The sequence below is a fragment of the Pseudopipra pipra genome, chromosome 6, assembly GCF_036250125.1.
Source record: "Pseudopipra pipra isolate bDixPip1 chromosome 6, bDixPip1.hap1, whole genome shotgun sequence".
NCBI classification, from domain to species: Eukaryota; Metazoa; Chordata; class Aves; order Passeriformes; family Pipridae; genus Pseudopipra; species Pseudopipra pipra.
Window position 1 is genome coordinate 54,411,758 of NC_087554.1, and position 14,349 is coordinate 54,426,106.

At 38.5% G+C, this 14,349-nt stretch overlaps 1 protein-coding gene across 3 annotated transcripts in view; it reads left to right on the top strand.

Moving 5' to 3' along the window:
• The window catches only part of TECPR2 (tectonin beta-propeller repeat containing 2), a 44,012-nt gene extending 33,116 nt beyond the window's left edge, over window positions 1-10,896 (top strand). For all 3 annotated transcript variants that reach the window (XM_064659204.1, XM_064659206.1, XM_064659205.1), the window contains 3 exons: window positions 7,186-7,327; window positions 8,264-8,413; window positions 8,666-10,896. In XM_064659204.1, the coding sequence (XP_064515274.1) occupies window positions 7,186-7,327; window positions 8,264-8,413; window positions 8,666-8,823 (450 nt within the window). In that variant the 3' untranslated portion in view covers window positions 8,824-10,896. The remainder of the gene's footprint in view (window positions 1-7,185; window positions 7,328-8,263; window positions 8,414-8,665) is intronic.
• Window positions 10,897-14,349: the final 3,453 nt, after the last annotated feature.

Here is a 14,349-nt window from a genome sequence, read left to right on the forward strand (position 1 = left end):
GTCTAATTGTTTTCCCTAGCACAGACTGGCTTGCATTACCCAGCTATGGCACAAACATCTTTTTGAGTTGCTACGAGATCTACTTTGGAGTGCTCAGATGAGATTCAGACGAAGTGTCCTTTATTAGATCCAGTCTGCCTGGGTTGGAGAAAGAATACACTCATTAAACCTTCTGGTTATCTCTAGACCAGACTAACTAGTCTATTGTTCCATATATCTTTACTCACATGAGGCCTCTGAAGACGTTAACAGGGAGAGGATTTTCCTGGAGGACTGCACTTTTCAAGATGATATAGAGAAAAACGGTTTGACAGTAGTAAAAGCATCTGTCTCGAGGTGGATTGCAAATAAATATAGGAGATCAAAGCTCCTGCAGCTTTGTATTTTGTTTAGCTCATTTAAGATGCCATATTCTTTAAGTTCAAGTCTGTGCTATTCTTCACAGGCATGCCTTTCTTAAGTAACTGTAAGTAAAAGGTGCTTTTAGAGGCTGAAAAAGTGCAGTTCCAGCATTTGTGCTGAAGTTGCCTCGTGCCGATTCCGTTGCTTAGTGCTTATTATCTTCCTTTTTGTTGCTGGTTAAGAAAACTGCTGTCACTATATTTCACTGTATTTTGCTACTTTGGAGTTTTAGCCTTCTGATACTTGTTTTAAGGCATTGCTATCGCCACGTTCAGAGAAGTGTGCGTGTGGCCTGTCCTATTAGATAGCAGTTGTTATCAGCACCAGAAGCTTCGGATGCCAAAAAGTGCACGAACTGAGGTACACCCAGAAAACTGAGTAGGCAATCCTTCTGTGTCCTTCTGAAGTGTGATCTCAAGGTGTTGTGTTTGCTTTTTGACAAGACTGGCTGACACTGAAAACAATAACTGTCAGAAAGAGAACCTTCAGTTTTCATACTTCCATTTGTTCAGTACTGGAAACATCCTCACACCTGCACTCTTCCAACGTGCCTGTATTTTGGTTAGCTAAAAGAGAATTATGTATTTAATTATTTTTCAGAGAGATGAAGAAACACATTTAACGTTCAGTTGGGCAAATAAAGTAACTACAATTATCACTGAGTTTTGAGAGTTTTCAGTGTTATTCTATTTAAAAATAAAAATGCCATCATGTAAAAATTCATGGGTAGAGGGTACATATCGTGATTTAGCAAGCATATGCCTTGGTTGCACAGAGTAAGAAGACACTCTGGGATATCTGCTGGAAGCATCAGACCCTTTGACTTTGAGTTAGGAGCTTGAAGGCCCCTCCCCATGGTGTATTATTGTCTCCCTGTTTTATGATGATGCTGTAAGCAGACAACCTCTGACAACCTCTCTTTGCAGACCAGCCCAGCAATCTGCAACTCCCCTCCAGGGAGTTGGAGAGCTGGGTTGTGGTGCCTTTCCTGCCCCGATGACCCTTCCTAGAGATCTGCCAAATAGTCTGGGCTGTGGGAAGTCCCCGTCTGCTGATCCCAAATCCAATGAATCTAAGAACTAGGCAAAGCAGAGGAGATTGGTCTATATATAGTCTCGTAAATGGATCATCTATCTGGGAGGCAGTGACGTGGGTTCTGATCCCTGACCCCTGGAGTACTATTGTTTTTCTATTCCAGTAGTTATTTAAATGAATTGTAACACGTGAAGTTTATTCATTTGTTCATAAACCAGAGCAGTAGTGAAATGGGGATTTCTGTCACTGTCAGAGGTGTGTGGTGTTTTCATCACAAACTTATTAAGGAACGTGAACAAACAAAAAGCAAAATGGCAGAAAAAGCAACAGATCAATAACTGGTTAAAACTGCTTTAGCAAAGCAGAGCTGAGGCTGAAGTTAAAATAAATGCTTTGCTTTCATTGGTAAAGTATTTAAGTTTTAAACAATAAAGAGGTACACTTTACTGGCATAGCCACCCATAGAGGGTGTTTCACTGATGCTCCTTAGGTGTGTTTATAAAAAAAGTAAAAGTTACTCAGAGCTTTGCTTGTACAAGGTTTTTATTACCTAGTGCTAAATTATAGAAATAAATAAATTATTAGAAATACCTGTACTGGGAATTACAGGCAGCTTATCTCCTACACTACAGTTTATAGTCTTAGTTATAAGACTGTGACTAGAAGACAATTGGGCAAAGCTGACTAGATCTGTAGTTTGTACAGTCTTTAATGTGGTTGCATGAAATTTTAATTATTTTTTTAATTGCTTGTAAAGAACAGTTGTACTAAATATTTTAAACATATTTTATGGTTCTGTTGAGCTTTATCATGTTGAATAGTTGCATTGGTTTGGTTTGATCTTTTCCATGACTTGATGCCGTATGTTGTTGTCTTTCCCACGTTTGTTCATGAAAAAATGCAGAAATAAAAAATTTAGAGATAACAGAGGGCAGAGGTCAAGGAATTTACTCTTCAGCTTTGCTTTTTCCTCCTGATTGAGCTAGCCATAGATAGCACAATAGATATCTCCTTAATTGGAGATACCCAACTAAGGCCTTTGTCCCTTTATTCACTAAAGGCAGAAAGTGGGGGAAAGGGTGATGTTGTTTTTTTCTGAGGCTTCTGAGGAAAATAATGCTCCATTTTTTCAGACAATAAATAATAATGTTTTTCTGACAGTTTAATGCCAACATTACTGAAGAACACGTGGTATTGAGGGAAGACCAAACATAGATTGATCTTTCCTGCTCCTGTATATTGCCTTGAACTTCTCTGCAGAGAAAAAAGCAGCACTTAATTTAGCAAGCTAATGCTGAAAGTGCTTTACAACCTTCATTCAAATAGACCTCAGATAATAATATAGAAATAGGCATATATTAGGGGAGGGCCTCTCTAAGTTACATTCTTTGTTTGTTATTCATGTTAATAGGGTCTTGATGCTGTTAGTCATGAAAATAGTCAGATTAGTGTGATACACACATAAAGCTCAACAGTGTGAGAAGTATCTCTGATGTGACCTTCTTATGGCCTGGGCTGAACCAGGTGAAGGCAAGGAGAACATTTGTGTGGCATGTAGCCACCAACTCATTCTAAAAAGGATTGGGCTTGGACAGACCGATAATGTTTTGTTTAGTTTTCCTTATCCTGGATATTTGCAGCAGAACAGAGATAGTGGAGGTTGTCTGGTACATGGACTCTCTGCTCCTGAAAAGTGACGTGGAAAATGTTCTGGTGCCTTTTTGTGTGTATGTTTGTCTTTTCTTCCTTGACAAGGAAGTCAAACCATTGGGATTTGGGTTCAGCTGTGATCAGTAAGACAAAACTTCTGGGTAGGATGTCAGGGGATGTGGGAGGGGGAGTGTGTTAGTTTTTACTTTGGATTTTGTGTGATACTATTTTTCAAATGAAATCCTTACACCGAGGCTTGTCTCTCTGTGGTTTGCAGAAACAAAGGAAATTATTTGCACAGAATTATAAAGCTAATGGACAACTTGATAAAAATGTTTAGCGTAGACACTGTTTCTTGATATCATTTAAGAATTTGCTGGTTAAGTGATTCTTTCTAGTTTACTTCATTTTATCAACATTGTTTTCTTATGAGATGTGTGGGTACTAGCAAGTTCTTTTTTGTTGCTTTTATTTGTAGCAGACAACAAAGATATTCACAGCTCTTAGTATGTAGTTTTAGTGTTGAAAAGTTACATAGTTGGCAATATATGTGTGGTAGTCCATGGTTGTGATGGGAAATCCTTCATATCGAAAGACAGAGAGTGACTGGGGTGTTTTTAGCCAATGCACAAGACCAGAGGGCAGGTGGATCTGCCTTTTCTTCTTGGCTAAAACAGTCAGACTCTTGAGATTTTTAGAGTTTAGAAATTTTTGGCACCCAAAGTAAAAGGAAAGCAATGTTCCACCATTTTTTATCACATAACACTGGATCTATTAATGATCCATAACATGATGATCTCTCTCAGCATTGAGTATTGTGGATAAATGTGGATAAAAGCAGATTTTTGTGTGTCAGCATTAGAGGAGGATAGCTGAGAGACTGGTGTGAGGCTCTTTAAAATTCCAGATTCTTCAGTAAATTACAAATAGGACATGTTTTACAGTCAAGGTATATCAATCTCATGGATCCTGTTGGAAGTTAAACCAGCTGAGAAAAGGCTATGCTAAGATAATTTATTAATCTTCATGGTTATCAGCCTCAGGAATGTTATCAGCAGATTTATGAATTTGCACAGATCTCTCTCTTTACTGCTATGAGAGAGCTGCATTTAACCTTTAAGTGCAGCTGTAGAGACTTTCTTGTTATATAGATTATAAAACACTTAAAGCATGCTTATGGTAATTCAAACTTAGTGAAACTAGGGGATATCTGAGATAATGTCAGCATGATTGTTCCAAAAAATGGTACGTTATGTCAAGAAAATGTTAAATTAATTTTATCCGCCTTACTGTGTTAGCCATGAGAACACCTTTTTGGTGTAGATGGTGGCTTTCTGGGTAAGAAAAACCAAAACAAGAGAGGTCAAATCTCTGCAACAGGCTCTAAGAATTGCCTGTACTTGTTTCCAATGTCTTGTCCCTGGTTTGTGCCAAAAGCTGGTGTACATAATAATGATGGCAGTGTCTGTCCTGTCAGTTCTGCCCTTCATTGGCTGTTTCACAGCAGAAAGCTGCGGGGGTGGAGGTGAATTGGCTGGATCTCTCACAGTGAGAGTAACAGGATTGTTTTATTGGTGCAAGTTTATCAGAAAGAGCTAAGTAGCCTGAAGGAGGAAGAGAAGCTGGAGGTGAAATACCCAGAGAGCTCACTTAGGGAAGCAAAGAATGAGAAGAATTTTTGGCCAAGCTTGTAGACACATTACTTTGAATTTCATGATTGCCATTTGTTTCTTAGATGTGTTGGTGCTGCAGAATAGGGGAGAAGTAATTTCTCTAAGTATACTTGAGCCTGCAGTGGTATCAGAAGCAACCTAGTTGAGATTCATGCAGCTCCTTTCATGGCACTCCTTTGGGGCGTTTTGTCTGCTTTTCTTAGCCTCCACAGCCTGTAAACCTGTAGGAATACACAGACTTAGGTACTAGGTATAAGCACTCAGTAAGTCATTTTGGATGGAAATACTCCTCCAGTTCTTTCTCAGAGAATTCTTTTCTAGACAAATGACAGAGGAAGAGAACAGTGGGATCCTGACATAGGACAGTGGAGGGCAAAGTGCACAAATCCCAACAGGTCAGCAACAAAAGTCACACCAAGCTGTTGGGTACAATTTGTGAAGGCCCCTGGTTGGAACATGAAGTGTATTGCAGGGCATAGGCAATTCATGGTATGGAGGAGATGGGACAGAAAATCCTAAATCTGAGGAAGGAGGTGATTGTTAGAAGAACATGGTAAGGAGAAGGAGATAAGTGGATTTGAAAATATAAAAATTTGAAAAAAAAATATAAAAGGCAAAGGTCTCCTGGTAGTGCAGTGCTTCAGCCTGCATAAGGTAATAACTGCACAACTTCCTTACTAGAAAACATGGAACTGCAAAAGCAGAAATATGGAGAGGCATGTGATGCAGCTGAAAGCAGCATAGAAGTGAGGCACCACTCCATGGCAGTGGTGTGGGGAAGTGAGCAGGGAGAAATAGGGAGTGAGAGCCAAAGTAGCTGTAGAAAGAAGCAGAGAAGAAATGGAGGGGAGAAACTGAAGCAGGCCCAGGACTAGGGAGCACTTCCAGTGAAGGGGCAGAAAGCCCAGAGGGGAAAATTGTGTGGGATTTTGGGGTGTTTTGATTTTACTGTGGTTTGGGTTTGAATATGTTTGGAGGTTTTTAGTGTGGTTTGTTGTTTTGGGGTTTTTAGTTTAATACCAGTTTGAAAGTACTAGGCAGCTATGTATTCTATGTAGTTAGTGCTTTTCAAGACAATTAGTGGCTTTACTTGTAAGTGTTCAAACTGCAGCCACTGTAAATTTACCATGAGCAGAGGTAAACAATTGATCAAGCCTCTACAGCCTGAAGCTTCCATTGGAGGGCAAATACCTAATGAGAGCAAAAACATAAGAAGATAGTCTGTTGAAGGCCTTAAAACCTGAATAGACAGGATTGATTTGGTGATGCAAGTCAAACTTGGTTATAGCTGGATCAGACACATGTCAGCACCAGAATTTTAAAAGCAAAACCAAAGCAGGTAACTGTATGTACACAGAAGGCCCATCTGGGACTGGGTTGTGTCCTTATATATATATATATATACACACACATGCAGATTATGCTTCTATATTCCTAGGATTGTACATGCAAATTGCTGTTTGCTCTTCTGCTTATCACAGTGGAAATTCAGCTTTTGCCTGTGAGGCTAAAGCAGGGAATTCAGTGTTGTTTTGTGAGGAGATGTGTTTCAGGGCATCATACTGTCTTCTGCAGTGCCTTTATTAGGCTGGTGTGGAGAAAAAGTCTTTTGTTTGTTTTTGTCTGTGTTTTATTTGAAGAACATGTTTTGCAGGATATTTGCAAACATCCAAACCTGTTGGCTGATATATTTTGCTACAAAATCACCATCGTTTTGATGTCAGTGACACTGATTTTGAACAGTAGTTGAGGCAAATCTCCATAGAAGCAGATGGAGTAAGGACATGCCTGGGAGCAGAATGGGAAGTGTGTTTCACCTGTATTTGCCAACAGGTAGTGTTGTGGATCCTCTCCTGCAGGTGTGGCTGCTCCAGTGCTGCAGTGGTCTGCAGCGAGTTCCGTGGTTGTATTCCTATAGAATGGAGTACAGGAAAGAAGTCAGATCACCATTTCATTACAAAGAGGAACCATTTAGACTGTAACAAATTGTACTGCTTGTATATGCTTAGAAATAAAGTGCAAAGTTAGTTATGTTAGGAAACCTTCAGGAAGGCAGGAGGAAAACACTGTACTTTGTGCATTTCATTGGAAGAGTTCCCTCCAACTTTCAATTGAAACATATTTGATTGGAACAGCAGTGGGTAAGCAAATATTAACATTATTAGACTTGAATACTGAACATTGAATATCATTATCAGTAATTGAGTGACATTCATTCATATTCCTTTCTATTTAGAAAGGGATTGACTTCTTGGAAAATTAATAATCTTGTACAGTAACATATACAATATCAGTTAGATTGCTCCCTGTCTTTAGTATCTGGTCAATATTTTACTGTGGATGTGTACTTTTGTGAAGAACAAGTGATACAATAGTACAAAGATGCAGTAGTTCAAAGTTTAAATACTGTGCTTAATTTTTATAGCCAGTAGGAATCAACTTGGTCAGCATTCATTCAAGTCCAAATGATCAGATGTTGTGGGCAATTGATAGCAAATGGAATGTCCATGTGCGAGTTGGAATTACAGATGAAATGCCTGTAGGCACTGACTGGGAACATGTACCAGGTAAAAACTAATGCATCAGTTCCTTGTTGTTTCTGCCATTTTCTCAGTTTTTGTTTTGTTTAGATTTTTTCTTGTTGCTTTTTAAATTGAATAGTAATGCTTAAATAAAATATTTTTTCTGGCAGTTAAGTGTTTGATAAGGTTTATCTTTTAAAGAGGACCTTGGTTTTACTTAAAAACACTAAGTAGTTAACTGGGAGAAGTACAATGTTTTTTAGGCTGCTGCCACTGAATTAATAAGTGGTACAGTTCCCTTTCAGATAGAACTAAAGCAGAATTCCTAAGCGGTAGGAAACTATTTTACCATGGAAAGTTTTGTATTTCAATGTGGTATCACACGGGGTTACTATGTAGATGTGGGTAACAAAAACCTAATGCTATTTTGCACATCTCTCTACTAATCCTGAATGCTGGATGTGTTGTGGATTAGGTAGTTACACTTTTGCCTTGCCTGTAAACAAAACTAAATTTTAGGTGTTTCTTTCTAAATAACTGTGTGTTGACGCTGTCTGCTTTTTAAAGATTTGTCACTGCATAAACACATGGCACTTAGTTGCAGAGTACTTGTGAAGAGGCGAAGAAAAAGTCCACAATATCTGTAATAGTCACCATTTTTAGACAAAATTGTAACCGTTGGATTATTCCCCATGTGATAGTAACATACAGTGGAGGCTCCAAAAGTGTGTTACGAAGGTCCTCTAACTGGATGTTGCTTGTGGCTGTGGCCACGTAATAAAATGTATCCACAGTGTGGCCAATAGATGCAGAATACAAACTCTGCAATTAAAAAGCTTTTTTGGTCACCAGTGCTTCATATAAGAGTATATAAAACTATTACAGTCTTGACGTCTGCTCTTAGTGAATTTTTCTGCAAGTATATTTAGTACCCAGGAAAGGCTGTGATTTTTTTTCCTCTTTGTGTCCAAATCTCTGTAGGTTTGCAGGCTTGCCAGCTGGCCATAAGTACAAGGACCGTTTGGGCGCGGTGTCCCAATGGAGATGTAGCTCGTCGGTACGGCATTACTGACAAGAATCCTGCAGGAGACTACTGGAAGAAGATTCCTGGAAATGTCTCACGCTTAACAGGCAAGTTGGTTCTGCATGAGAGTCTGTCCAAAACATTGTGATGTCTGCTTTGACTTCTCCCTGATGGTGCTCAGGCTGGACCATATGCAGGGAGAGCTGCATGCTCTGTGAGAGTTTCACCGAGGGAGCTTTTATCACATTAGTAAAAACCTTCTCTGGGTATAATTAGGAAAACAGATACAAATATTTATTTAATGTTTATAACTGGAACCTGCTGCCTTAATTAAAAGATGGATAATTTCTGCTTTGCAGTGACCCCTCTAGATGAACTGTGGGCAATCAGTACTTCAGGATCCCTGCTCCAGCGCCTCACTAAGACCTTTAGCCATTCCCATAGTTTGCAGAAAAATAATGACACTTCTGTTCTGCTTCACCCTGATGATTTTGAAGATGAATGGGAAGTGATATGAAGTCTCTCAAGCTTGTGAAGCAGTGAAAAAAACAGGACAGAATTTCTGTGATGTATGTACAGAATATTGGATCTAAAAGCCACTCATGTTGGACCTGTGATATTAGCACTTTTGTATTGAAAAACTGACCTGTTAAATAGCCCCCAAGCTGTGAGTTCTGATGTTTGTTACATTATCTTTTGGGAGACTCTTTAGATGTGGCATACTGCAATTGTTATACTGTATTACTGTAGAAGCTCCTTTGGAAATATAACCCTTAAGTTAATCTTACTAGCAGTGGAAGTGACTACTTCACAACAGCATGCACACTAATGTACTGATTTTGAGAAGGAATTCTGTTGCATTAAATATTTCTCTACAGCAGAAACACTAAGCATTTCTCAATTTCTTCTTGTACTTGGAACTCCAAACTGATGGGATCGCTCTCTGACTGTTGTACATACATTTAGAATTATTTTTCCTTGCAGCATGGAAGAAGATATGGTGAAGTATTTCTTAGTAAGATTTGAGAACATCATGATTACACAGTATTGGTGTTGAAATTAACTTAGTTTGATCCATTTCCACATAAATATTTGCAAGGCTATACTAACCTTCCATTTCTTGAAATTTCGTTCATAATTTGGCTTTATTCACAAGGGAGAAGTTTGGATTACACCTGATATCAGGGGGACTTTCACCCATTTCCATAGCCATCAGGAAGCTGACAGATTTTTGGGGGTAAGTCCCAGTTTGGAATAAGAAGAGGTCGCTTGTTGGGTTTGTAGTACAAAGCAGGAATGTAAAGGCAGCTTTCATAATTCCTGTTGTGCTGTATTTGTGCCTCCAGCCAGTGCTTTAACATTTGGACTCATATTGTTTTGAGTACCAAACTTAGATGTATTAAGAGAAAAAGTGGTAATAGATAGAATTACCTATATATCCCGTTAAAAATTGTGATATTGTGAGAAAATACTTAACAATATTCTGATTTTTAGCTATGTTAGCTAAATTTTGAAGTGTCTTATATTTAACAGAGGTTGCAGCAGGAGTATGTGATGAACTGGGAAGTAACTTAAGTTAATAATTGCAGTTTATTTTTCTTTATACTAAATCTTCTTTGAAAGATACCTCATCTTTTTTAAGCAATAGAACTATAGATGAGAGAACCTGAGTTCACTATGTAGGCAGAGGAGTTATTTTGTGTTTGTTCTAAGCTTATAAATCATCAGAATGTTTTAAGCAGCTGTTAGCCAATACTGTAAAAGAGCCAGCTTCAGAAAAGGCCAAGAGTTGTCAAGTGGGGATGTTTCTGTTTTGAGAACTTAATACACACGGAAAAGGATGTGTTTTCTTTTGAACCTCTGTTCTCTTCCAGAACAGTTCATGCGTGTGCTGCACTAAACTTGGAACAAACATGCAAGGTGAGAATGTGAATCAGTGGAGAGAGAACCAAGTTATGTCACCTTTTTTTTAGTAGCACTTGTGATATTGGCTGTGAGTTCTCAGCCTGATCTCAGTCTTACAGGGAGGACAGATTTGTTTCCCTTTTACAGATGATATGTTCGCTTCTTTCTTGTTCATCTGTATACAGAGATTACCCCAGAGGGTTTTTTTAGCCTGTCTGGCAGTGGATGGGAATGGAATCAGCTTGTGAAGTAACCCAGTATGTTTTATGCAAGCATAGCTTGGTGTCTTGAGGACCCTAAAGAAGCTGAAATTCAGCTTAAAAGTATCTTGTGGCAGCTCCTGAGTCAATCACTTTGGAGAAAGGACACGAGTACTTCTCTGTGCCCTGCCAAGCACCGGATGCTCAAATACAATGGCATTATTTAATAGTGACACTTTTGTATTACATTTTTCAAGTCATCTTAGTAATGGTTTGAGCTTGCTAGTTGTTTATTTACTGTATAATACTGTTCCTTGCTATGGTCATTAATATTAAATTGATATCAAGAGCTCTTATCAGAGTACTTTTTAGGATAGCTTAAATAAAATTAGGATGGATTTTTTTACTTTTATTTCTGTATTTAGGTTTTTGGTTTTGTTTGTGCTTTGAGACAAGTGCAATAAACTAGATTTTTAAGAAATAAATTACTGTGGTAAGAGTCATCTGTTGTATGATTCACAAGAGAGTTCTCTGTGTCTGGAAACTGTCTTGTGAAAGACAGGCATGCTTATGAAATCCCTCCCCTAATGGTACCCCAGACGATATGGTAATGACAGTGTAAGGACCTGGATACTGTAAAGTTTATTTCATATATTCTTTTAATTATGACAGGCGTGTCAAACCAGCAAAATGGTCATCTTTCAAGGAAAGAAAATTAAGCACTTCTCATATTTGAATATTAAGCTTGTTGCCTCCATATTAAGATGGTTTTGCTGTAATAGAAGTAAACAAATTTCTTTCCTTACATGCTGAACAAAAATTGCATGTTAAATATCTTAGCTTTCAGTGAAAAATATGCATGTGCAGTCCCAGACAGAAACTGTTCAAGCAGAAAATGGGTGATTATACCACGTGCTGTAACTGCACCCTTCCTTGAATTTTAAATTATCTGAGGACTTCCTGTGTTTCTGGCCTTTAACTGGAATGCAGCTGGGCCTTACAAGAGGGCACCTTGGCTTCACTTCCCAGAGGAGAGAACTGTTTCCTGACAGTCAGGACCTGGGTAACTTCACACAAGAAAACATAGCAATGATTAATGAGGCTTCTGACTCTTAAACACACTTCCAGCCCCAGGAATCCTGTTCAGATTCAAATGGCAATGTCCTTGCTAATTATCATAGCTTTTATCTTGACAGACTGGTTCAGCTGCTTCTCTGACTCCTACAGGGAACTGGTAGTCTCCTTACAGCACCAGCCCGTGTCTATTATGCAGGAGTGATCCTTATGTCACAGCTTAAGGAAAATGGCTGTGATGAGTTGTTGTGAAACAGCCATCTTAGATATATAAGAAACTCTTGATTTTTTCTTTGTCTCACAGCAATAAAAATGAATAGGATCATGTTAAAGGGTACAAAGAAAATCTTTTGCTAACAAGTGTCAAAGAAAATGCATTAATGGCTTCAGTAAGATAGTTGAAGTGTTGTTATGAAACACTGCTGCCACTAAGAAAAATTATATTGAACACTTAGGTCATTGTCTAAATATAGCTTTAAGTATACAGCTACAAAGATTCACATTTCTGTGGCCTTTGTACCTGTTTGAAGAGTGTCTGATGCAATGAACAAGCATTCCCCCTTCTTCTCCACACACTTGTGAACATCAGAAAGTTTGAACTCCATAACTCCACTATGTTACTTTCCAATAGATGAGTCCTGTCAAGTATTTTGAAGGCGCTTGTGGGTTATTTTAGACTAGTGTGGCATTCTGCCTTGTATTTTTGCTTTTCTTTTAAAAGTCTCTTAAATGAGTGAGCTGTTGCTAGTTGTTTCTACTGGAGTTCTGGGTAGATTTCAAGGAACAACCTTGAGACAGCTTTTCAGTAAATGCTGTTCTGAGTGTAGAGGCTTGAAATTCAAGTGCTTGTATGCCTATGGCTGGACCTGGGAAGTTAGCAATTAGTAAAACATAGTGTATGAAGATATGGAGATCGCATTACCTCCATGTAAATTCTCTGGTCTTCAGTTTTTACATTAACTGGCCCTGTACAGATTCCATCCCTCCTGTCAGAAGCAGAGAGATAAGATCTGGATTGAGGATTTCTAGTGGTAAAATATGAGATGCAAGCTTTTACTCCTTTTGCAGCCTTCCTGAAAGTTGCATGTTGGAAACAGTATTATGGTGGCAAGTAGCTAGCAAAGAAAGCTGATGTATCCAAACAAAGTAGATCACCCTGATTGTTTAATAATAAGTTATTGCAGTTAAATAACTACAATAGTAGTTAACCACTCTCACATCAGCAGGACAGAAGAGGACTTGTAATATAGAGGACTAAATTTTAATTACTGGAAAGCGAAAGTTGAGTTCAGTCATTATCTTTTGTGAATTACTACAACCAAAGCTCCACTGATAAGGATTAAAATATCTGGATGAATGAAATTATCTCCTTAGTCTGCTGAATAGCAATATCTAGGTTTATCAGCTATGCATTTCTCATCACTTGAATGGGTTCAGTGCAGGAAATGTTTTAGAATATACTGTGGCTGGTATCATACTGGAAGCTGTGTGAAATTATCATGACGATTCCTTTGGTTTTTTGAGTCTGCCTGACTTGAAATCTATTTAAATACATCTATCAAATTTGTTATATTAGCCATAAAGTTAAAATCCTGCTTGATGCTAGTGGAGGAAAAAAGTATAGAAAAAGTAAAGATCTGTTGAGAATCTTTATGTTTTTACAGATGGTGGAGTTTTTATATACGTATATATATGCACATATATAAAAGATTTGATTTTTGTTCTCTAAAAGCTAATACAGTGATTATAAAATACCAAAAAATACTAAATCTTCCAAACTGAAAAATGCCCTTTCCATCTTGGCTCTCAGAAATTACTTTAAAATATAGTGATTTTTATAGTCTGTGATTCTCTGATAGAGGCACTGAATAGTGCACAACTGAATAGCACTGAGTGGAGCTGCAGTTATGAATTAATCTTTCAAACATTATGCACTATTTCTGATATAGAAGAAACCAGTGTCTTATTTTTCTATTTTAATATACTTTTTCTCATAGCCTCAGCTGAGATACACTTAGAGCAGATAAAGGAAGGAGACTTCAATTTACAACACTTGTGTTTTGAATCTCATATCCAGATAAAATATACCTAAGGATGTGTATGGAATTGTATTGATGTCCTGTACTTACTGTCTTGAGTTTGCACAAGTTGACTGTGTCCTTTATTTGTATTCAGTGGACCTGCTGTCCAATCAGTGTGGTGAGCCTTGGCTGGGAGCTCTCTGCTGTTTAGGGGTGTGCACAAGTATCTTGTGTATGGAATGGAGAAGTGGCACAGGTGTTATATCTGTTAAAGCATGAAATGAGAATACTCAAGAGATGACTCCTTGCTGAGGCTGCTGTGTTTTGCCTAACTAGGGGCTGGATGAATTTAGCTAAGCTCTGCTGGGTCAGGTGAAAGATCAAGCTAACTAAAAGCCTGGGAGGAAGGTTCCAGGGAAGCCCCCAGCAGACTGCCTGGCACGTGTGCCTGGCTACAGATCAGGGGGATATGTATAGAAGAGAATGAATTTGCTTGAACTGCAGAGGAAAAACTGCAACTACCAGCAAGAAACCCCACAATCCCCAGTTGTTCTAGGGAACAGACCAGCCAGCTGATCATGGGAAGTGCAAAGTAAGTAGGGTAATTGCTAGAATGACTGAGATTTTACTTGCTCAGCTCCCACGCTTGTCTTGCTAAATCCGTTTTGTGCCTCAGCAGATGGGCTTTAGTCTGTTCCCTCCATGAGCCGCACCCAGCACTCCAAACTGGGAATAAAAACATGCAAAGTGGTGGATCTGCACTTTGTTCCGTGGTGCAAGTCAATCCTTTTAAGTTAAGGAGAACATGGTAAATGATCAGTGGAACACTTTGAAATAACTGTT